The sequence below is a fragment of the Zophobas morio genome, unplaced genomic scaffold (assembly GCF_036711695.1).
Source record: "Zophobas morio isolate AGI-343-1 ecotype UQ-CSIRO unplaced genomic scaffold, CSIRO_AGI_Zmor_V1 ptg000026l, whole genome shotgun sequence".
NCBI lineage: Eukaryota > Metazoa > Arthropoda > Insecta > Coleoptera > Tenebrionidae > Zophobas > Zophobas morio.
Genome location: NW_026972131.1, coordinates 1,900,791 through 1,910,139, shown reverse-complemented (window position 1 = coordinate 1,910,139; position 9,349 = coordinate 1,900,791). Strand labels below are relative to the sequence as shown.

The 9,349-nt window shown below is 30.2% G+C and overlaps 1 protein-coding gene across 1 annotated transcript; it reads right to left on the bottom strand.

The window, feature by feature from the left end:
- LOC135136321 (uncharacterized) lies at positions 1-2,376 on the bottom strand. Its single transcript, XM_064065545.1, has 4 exons — positions 788-2,376; positions 568-742; positions 326-514; positions 1-271 (listed from the first exon to the last, which is right to left on the bottom strand). The coding sequence occupies exons 1-4, from the start codon at positions 838-840 to the stop codon at positions 29-31; spliced, it is 660 nt and encodes a 219-aa protein (XP_063921615.1). The 5' UTR covers positions 841-2,376; the 3' UTR covers positions 1-28.
- Positions 2,377-9,349: the final 6,973 nt, after the last annotated feature.

Sequence of the window (9,349 nt, the reverse complement as noted above, 5' to 3'; positions counted from 1 at the left end):
AAAAGTGCAACACATTTTATTAAGTACATTATTTAAACATTGTTTTTTGCATCCACTGGCTTAAATTTTCACCAGTATCCAAAGTTCGAGCGAAGTTTAAAACATCCTTGACGCGATTTTCTGGCAGTTTGGCTGTCCGTAATAGAATAACAATAAAAACTGCCCAGTTTTCGGCCATATTGGGATAACAGTGTATCGCTTTCTGAGCCATTGAAAGTGCACTTTTTTTATCACCACCAACGAAAAACGATAGAGCGACCAAGCTCAAGACCTGGAACGCAGAAATACGTTAAAATATGCATACACAAAAAAACTAATTAAGTACCTTTGTGACATTCATACTACTTTGTCCTAATTCCATCGCAATATGAGCACATTTGGCGGCAGCTTTAGAGAAACGTTTTTCCTTGTTTAAGCGAATCAACAAGGACGACAATGTTAGCCACGCTGCCGCTTGATCTGGATGGCGATGGATTATTTTGCTTAGTTCTCTAATAGCGGTTTTACTATTTTTCTGTGAACAAAAATCATCAGCAAAAGTTCAGACGCAACAACGATGCAACAAACTTTCAGTAAATAGAAATAACTTTTCAAAATTGCAAAATGTTCTATGCACTCTTTTCTATCCTTTAAAACGTTAAGTTCGCTTAAAACTAGTTCGGATAGGTTGAAGTCGTCTTGGAGTAAACCTAGAGAGAGGGTGGCGTAGAAGCCCCAAGGCGACGGCTTTTCCAGTTGTATGCTGAAATTACGCATTATTTTAATGACTCGAAATTGTCACTATTACCTCTGAAACAGTAAAGTTTTAGCGGCTTCTGGACCCTCAAACATGTACGCCATTGAGGCTAAGGCGACTAATAAATCCGACTGATAATGGGGTTCGTCAGATAACCAATGTTACGTTCTAATTCTTTGTGTAAAAGAAATTGACAACGTGTTAACTTCATTCAAGTTTTCTCCCATTTTTTCCTTAAAGTCCGAAAAAACATCTTACTCTCAACAATTTTCCAAAATTTACACTGGGTGGTCAACAGATAGAAATGGCTTGGACTTCATCGTCTTTTTGGGTTTGAGGATATATGTATCAATAACAAACACTTTTAACAAGTACTGTTTCCAGTGTTGCCGGACGCAGCGGAATTTTTCTGAGATTTGAAAATTGGAAAATTCGAGTGATTTTTTTTTGCGTTTTGGCACACTATTGTAGATATCAAAAATATTATCAACCTATCAACTATTCCCTGATCAATCACCTGTTTTTTTCTTAATACATATACATAGTATTCTTTGAACAACACGATACTCAAAAACATGTTTTTTATTTCTTGTAGAGAAATACGAATTTTGCAGTTAAGCTCCGCCCCCTTGGCTCACAATGAATAAAAAAATCATCACAATTGAGATAGGCCGGGTGGGTGGGGCTTATATTTTGTCTTCTCCGTCTTTACACAGGCAATTTGAAAAATTCCCGCGAATAAACTAAAAATTTGTAAATTTTATTCATTATTGTCATTGTGGCGGCACAATAACACGTCGGTAAGCGGAGAAAGATAAGCTCCTCCGTAGTCTAGTGGTAAGGGCACCCGCCCGGCAAGCGGTAAACGTGTGGTTCGATTCCCACCGGAGGAGCAACATTTTTCTTCGCTTACCAACAGTTACATGTCCACAAAATTCCGCCAAATTTCTAGGTCATACAACCAATCTAGACAGAAACAAAATGAATTTTGACCAAAAACAAACGTTTTACACCGATTTAACACAAACCTTAGCTTTAATCAGTGATTAAGCAACACTGGTTTATTTAATCAGTGTCAAACTTGAATACCGTTCGAACTATTCATTTGATAGTTTAATAAATTTGCCAAGTTTATCCCGCAAACATGTTGCCTAGGAGCCTAGGAAAATATACTCCGCGTAAACACTATTTTTTTTTTTTAATTTTTATATAACAGGCGTCTAAATAAACCTGGTCAGTAGTGATATGTCACTATTTTGAACCATATAGCATTTTCACATTCAATGTTATCAACTTAATTTACTGAGTATAGGTTCAGGTAAATAGTTTATATGTAAATAATTTCGGAGGCTTCACGGTCGGAATCAATACATGATCGTTTTCCGGGTTGGAACCGTGTAAATTGAGTTTTTGGGCTCAACGTTTCGCAAACTTTCGTAAGTGGCATCTTCAGGAGCAGGGTTAAGAATAAGGCAAAAGAGCACGGTAACTCAGTATGTTAACCATACCTGAGGCGAAACTCTTTTTTTTTTAACTATAGATAAAACGAAATATCAAAAGTCGAATAATCTAATATCAAAAAATTGAAAAGTCGAAAAAGGGGAAAATTGAGAAATTGATATTACAAAAATTCAAACTTAGAATATCGAAAATTTCAAATTTCGAAAATTGAAACATCGAAAATTCGAAAAATCAAAAGTCGAATAGACAAAAATTCGATGAATCAAATATTCGAAAAATCGAAAATCAAAAAATTGAAAAATAAAAAACCCAAGCATGGAAAAATTCGTGAAACCGAAAAGTCAAAAGTTTAAGACTAAAATCTGAAGAACGTAAAAATTGAAAAATCGAAAAGTAGAAACATTGAAAATTCAGGCAAAGGAAATCAAAAAACTGAAAAATGGAAAAATCGAAAATTAAAAGTCAAAAACTGAAAATTTTGAAAAATGGAAAATTCGATAGTTCGAAGGAGTGAAACAATGAACAATCGAGGAATTGAAACGGAAACAAATTGAAAATTCGAATACTGAAAACTCGGAAACCCGAAATTGTGATTAAAGAAACTGAAAATTAGAGTATCGAAAAATCCAAAATTCCAAATTAAATTTCGAAAATTGAAAATTAGAAAAATCGAAAAGTAGATAATTAAAAATACGAGCAACAAAATCGAAAACTCGAGGAATCTAAAAATTGAAAATCAAAAAAAAATTGAAAAATCGATAAACTGAAGCATGAAAAAATTGAAAATCGAAAAATGAAGAAATGGAAAATCTGAAGAACAGAGAAATTGAAAATTAAAAAATTGAAAAATCGAGTACTCTTAGGACGTAATACACTCACCGGCAAAAAAATCGAATCATTAGTATTTTTGTAGAAATCTTCAATAAATTCTGGTGTGCGTCACATTTATAAGACAAATTAGGTTATCTAGGACAAAGGATATGAGAAGGTAACGGGACCTTCGCTGAAGTTGCAACAATTACGAGTTTATTAAAAAATACCAGAAAATCCATTACATTAAACCAACAAAAGACTACTTAACATATCATTAATAACGACTGTTGCCGCCTCTAGCTTGCATTACGGTTGCCATACGTCTTCCCATGCCTTCTATGAGGTGTCTAATCTCAGCCTGGGCTAATTGGTCAAATTCTTCAACTAGCGCATTTGCAAGATCTCTTATGTGTTGTATGGCCGGCACACGTGCTCTGATACGTCTACCTAACATGTCCCACACATGCTCAATTGGATTCAGGTCGGGACTGCGTGCTGGTCATTCCATACGTGAAATCCCGAATTCGTCGAGGTAGGTTTGTACAACTCTAGCGATATGTGGTCTAGCATTATCATGCATTAGAATAAAATTATCGCCAATAAAAGGAGCAAAAGGTACGACATGCTCTTGAAGAATATTTGCTACATATCGATCAGCATTCATTGTGCCTCTATCCACCACTACAAGTTCCGTGCGAGCCTCGGCAGAAATTCCTGCCCAGACTATCACTGAACCTCCATGAAAACTTAGTCTGGAAACAATATTGCACTGAGCCTACCTTTCGCCTCTTCTTCGCCATACTCTTTGACGGCCGTCAGGAGAACGTAGACAAAAACGCGACTCATCTGTAAAGAATACTTGGCCCCATTGGGCAAGATCCGAGTTAACGTGTTCTCGAGCAAATGCAAGTCGGGCTACTCTGTGTCGTGGGAGAAGTTCTGGGCCACTTGCAAGTCTACGGGCCCTCAATTCAGCTGCAGTTAACCTTTTTCTTACAGTTCTTTCACTTACACTAACTCCTCATGTTTCTTCAAGTTGATTTCTGGCCTCAACGGCGGTCGTATCCCTATTACGGAACACGGTCAGCGTTAAAAAACGGTCATCCCGAGCCGATGTTTTCTTTGGACGACCTGAATCAGGTCTTCGGCTGTATGATCCAGTCTCATTAAACCGTCGTACAGTTCTGTGAATGCTCACTTGTGATACCCCTAACGTATTGGCAACGTACCGTTAACTTCGACCATCCTGAATAAGAGCAATTGCTCGTGCTGCATTAATGGCCACAATACTCATGTTAATTGACAAAAACACAGTTTTCATCAAATCACAATGACAAACCGTCTGTTAATGCCCTCTAAACGTCACAACTGCAAATCTCATTGTTGGAAAAAAATTATCATCTTCAGATTTGAGGTTCATATCATGTACAAAAAAGAACCAAAAACCTAGTGTTAGTATATTTTGTGTGATTTTTTCAAAACTGATATTGACTGTAGCCAAACGTTTAAAAAAGGAACCATTTTCAATACAAACTTTGGGTGATTCGCTTTTTTTGCCGGTGAGTGTAGAATTATAGACTTTTTAATTTAATTAAAATTAAAATTAATTAAATTAAAAAGTCTGAAAGCTGAAGAATGAAAAAATCCAAAAATCAAAAAATAAAAAATTCGAAAATCGAAAATCTGATAATTTGAAGAATTGAAACAATGAAAAATCGAGAAATCGAAAAAGAAACAAATTGAAAATTAGAATATCAAAAAATCGAAAATTCCAGATTTAATTTCAAAAATTAAAAATAGGGAAAATCCAAAATTCGAAATATCGAAAAACAAAAAATTGAAAAATCAAAAACTCAAGGATGGAAAAGTTGAAAAGCCGAAAAATCGAAAAGTAAAAAGTTCAAAACTAAAAACTGAAGAATGTAAAATTAAAAAGTCGAAAATTCGTAAAATCGAAAAGTAAAAACATTGAACATTTGAGCAACGAAAATGGAAAAACTGAATACTGGAAAAATTGAAAATCGAAAAGTGGAAAAAGGAAAAAATTTAAAAATCCAGAAACTGTTACTGCAAAAATTGAAAACTTGAAAGATCGAAAATTCGAAATATCGAAAATTGAAAAAACGAAAAATAAAAAACTCAAGAATGGAAAAATTGAAAATTCAAGAAACCGAAAAGTCAAAAGTTTAAGACTAAAAACTTAAGAATGTAAAAATTGAAAAATCCAAAAGTAGAAACATTGAAAATTTGAACATCGAAAAATCAAAAAGTGAAACAATTAAAATGTTTAAAAACTGAAGAATGAAAAAAACTGAAAAATCGAAAATTAAAAGTCAAAAACTGAAAATGTTGAAAAATGAAAAATTTGATAGTTCAAAGGAGTGAAACAAAGAAAAATCGAGGACTTGAAAAGGAAATAAATTGAAAATTCGAATAATGAAAACTCGAAAAACCGAAATTGTGATTGAAGAAACTCAAAATTATACAATCGAAAAATCGAAAATTCCAAATTTAATTTCGAAAGTTGAAAATTAGAAAAATCGAAAATTCGAAATATCGAAAAATCGAAAGTTAAAAAGTCGAGACATGAAAAGGCGAAAAGTAAAAAATTGAAAAATCGAAAAGCTGCAGACTGGAAAAATTGAAAATTTGAGGAACTGAAAAGTAAAAAGTTTAACACTAAAAACTGAAAAAATTGAAAACTCGAAAATTCGAAAAGTAGATAATTAAAAATACGAGCAACAAAATCAAAAACTCGAGAAATCAAAAATCGAAAAGCAAAAATAAAATGGAAAAATGGAAAACTTGAAGTACAGCGAAATTTAAAATTGAAAAGTAAAAAAAATTGAAAATTCGAGTATCGAAAAATCTTAGTAACCAATACAAGTCTGAAAGCTGAAGAATGAAAAAAATCCAAAATTGAAAATTTGATTATTCGAAGAATTGAAACAATGAAAAATCGAGAAATCGAATCGAATTCCATCGAGAACACGGAAATAAAAGAATTGAAAATTAGAATATCAAAAAATCGAAAATTCTAGATTTAATTTCGAAAATTAAAAATAGGAAAAATCCAAAATTCGAAATATCGAAAAATAGAGTCTAAAAATCAAAAATTTCATAAATCAAAAATCGAAAATTTGAAAAATCGAGGAATCGAAAAATTGAGAAACTGAAAAGGAAACTAACTGAACATTCGATTACTGAAAAAACCGAAAATTTGATAATCGGATTCCAAAAAATACAAGAATCGTAAAACAAAATATCGAAAATCGAAAAATCGATAATTAAAAATACGAGCAACAAAATCGAAAACTCGAGAAATCAAAAAATCGAAAAGCAAAAAAAAATTGAAAATTCGAGTATCGAAAAATTGTAAGTAATACAATTATAGACTTTTTAATTTAATTAAAATTAAAATTAATTAAAATAAAAAGTCTGAAAGGTGAAGAATGAAAAAATCCAAAAATCGAAAAGTAAAAAATTGTAAAATCGAAAATTTGATAATTCGAAGAATTGAAACAACGAAAAATCGAGAAATCGAAAAAGAAACAAATTGCAAATTCCAATATGGACAAATTAAAAAGTCGAAAAATGGAAAAATTGAAAAGTCGATAATACGGAAATAAAAGAATTGAAAATTAGAATATCAAAAAATCGAAAATTCTAGATTTAATTTCGAAAATTAAAAATAGGGAAAATCCAAAATTTGAAATATCGAAAAACAAAAAATTGAAAAATCAAAAACTCAAGCATGGAAAAGTTGAAAAGTCGAAAAATCGAAAAGTAAAAAGTTCAAAACTAAAAACTGAAGAATGTAAAAATAAAAAAGTCGACAATTCGTCAAATCGAAAAGTAAACACATTGAACATTTGAACAACGAAAATGGAAAAACTGAATACTAGAAAAATTGAAAATCGAAAAGTGGAAAAAGGAAAAAATTAAAAAACTCAGAAATTGTTACCGCAAAAATTGAAAACTTGAAAGATCGAAATTTCGAAATATCGAAAAATCAGAAGTCGAATAATCAAAAATATTCGAAAAATCGAAAATTGGAAAAACGAAAAATAAAAAACTCAGGAATGGAAAAATTGAAAATTCGAGAAACCGAAAAGTCAAAAGTTTAAAACTAAAAACTGAAAAAATTGAAAAATCGAAAATTAAAAGTCAAAAACTGAAAATTTTGAAAAATGGAAAATTTGATAGTTCGAAGCAGCGAAACAATGAAAAATCGAGGAATTGAAAAGGAAACAAACTGAAAATTCGAATACTGAAAACTCGAAGAAACTGTGATTAAAGAAATTGAAAATTAGACTATGGAAAAATCGAAAATTCCAAATTTATTTTCGAAAATTGAAAATTAGAAAAATCGAAAATTCGAAGTATCGAAAAGTAGATATGTAATTAAAAATACGAGCAACAAAATCGAAAACTCGAGAAATCAAACAATCGAAAACCAAAAAAAAAAAATGGAAAAACTGAAGATCAGAGAAATTGACAATAGAAAAGTAAAAAAAATTTGAAAATTCGAGTATCGAAAAATCTTAGTAAGCAATACAATAGTCTAAAAGCTGAAGAATAAAAACATCCAAAAATTGAGAAGTAAAAAATTCGAAAATCGAAAATTTGATAATTCGAAGAATTGAAACAACGAAAAATCGAGAAATCGAAAGAGAAACAAATTGAAAATTCCAATGTGGACAAATCAAAAAGTCGAAAAATGGAAAAACTGAAAAATCGAGAACACGGAAATAAAAGAATTGAAAGTTAGAATATCAAAAAATCGAAATTCCAGATTTAATTTCGAAAATTGAAAATTAGAAAAATTGAAAATTCGAAGTATCGAAAAATCGAAAGTTTAAAAATCGAGAAATAAAAAGGCGAAAAGTTAAAAATTGAAAAATGGAAAAACTGCAGACGGGAAAATTTGAAAATTCGAGAAACTGAAAAGTAAAAAGTTTAAGACTAAAAACTGAAAAAATTGAAAACTCAAAAATTCGCAAAATCGAAAAGTAGATAATTAAAAATACGAGCAACAAAATCGAAAACTCGAGAAATCAAAAAGTCGAAAAGCAAAAAAAATTAAAAATCGATAAACTGAGGAATGAAATAATTGAAAATCGAAAAATGAAGAAATTGAAAAATGGAAAAACTGAAGAACAGAGAAATTGAAAATTGAAAAGTAAAAAAAAATCGAGTATCGAAAAATCTTAGTAAGTATGTAATACAATTATAGACTTTTTAATTCAATTAAAATTAATTAAAATAAAAAGTCTGAAAGGTGATCAATGAAAAAATCCAAAAATCGAAAAGTAAAAAATTCGAAAATCGAAAATTTGATAATTCGAAGAACTGAAACAACGAAAAATCGAGAAATCGAAAAAGAAACAAATTGAAAATTCCAATATGGACAAATCAAAAAGTCGAAAAATGGAAAAATTGAAAAATCGAGAATACGGAATTAAAAGAATTGAAAATTAAAATATCAAAAAATCGAAAATTCCAGATTTAATTTCGAAAATTAACAATAGGGAAAAATCCAAAATTCGAAATATCGAAAAATAGAGTATAAAAGTCAAAAATTCCATGAATCACAAATACGGGAAAAATCGAAAATTGAAAAAACGAAAATTCGGAAAATTAAAAATCGAAAAATTGTAAGTAATACAATTATAGACTTTTTAATTTAATCAAAATAAAAAGTCTGAAAGGTGAAGAATGAAAAAATCCAAAAATCGAAAAGTAAAAAATTCGAAAATTGAGAAGAATTGGAACAATGAAAAATCGAGAAATCGAAAAAGAAACAAATTCCAATATGAACAAATCAAAAAGTCGAAAAATGGAAAAACTGAAAAATCGAGAATACGGAAATAAAAGAATTGAAACTTAGAATATCAAAAAATCGAATATTCTAGATTTAATTTCAAAATTAAAAATAGGAAAAATCCATAACTCGAAATATAGAGAGTCTAAAAATAAAAAATTCTATGAATCAAATAAGTACACGAAAAATCGAAAATTGAAAAAATAAAAATTCGAAAAATCAAAAGATTTTTTTTCAATAAATCTGGATTTTCAAGGTAAAAACTTAACACGGATTCATAAACCATAAGGGTAGGAGTATCTTATTTTATACAATTTAAATAACATTTACTAATGTTTCTAGTTACGTAAATGTTTAATTTTGAAATATCGATAGTTTCGTTGAATTTTAAGCCAGAAAAAAAAATTTAAAAGTTTTGCAACGAAATCGTTAAAATGATACCACCGACAACAAAACTCTCGTTAATTACTTGGTTACAGCCGCTTGTTTAATGGATTTCCAGTTAGAAACTAGAC

Excerpts from the sequence above, each read along its gene's own strand:
- LOC135136321 (XM_064065545.1), bottom strand. The coding sequence starts at position 840 with ATGGCGTACATGTTTGAGGGTCCAGAAGCCGCTAAAACTTTACTGTTT. Across the intron at positions 743-787 it reads AAAACTTTACTGTTTCAGAG|CATACAACTGGAAAAGCCGT; the intron begins GTAATAGTGACA and ends GCGTAATTTCAG. Across the intron at positions 272-325 it reads GTAGTATGAATGTCACAAAG|GTCTTGAGCTTGGTCGCTCT; the intron begins GTACTTAATTAG and ends TCTGCGTTCCAG.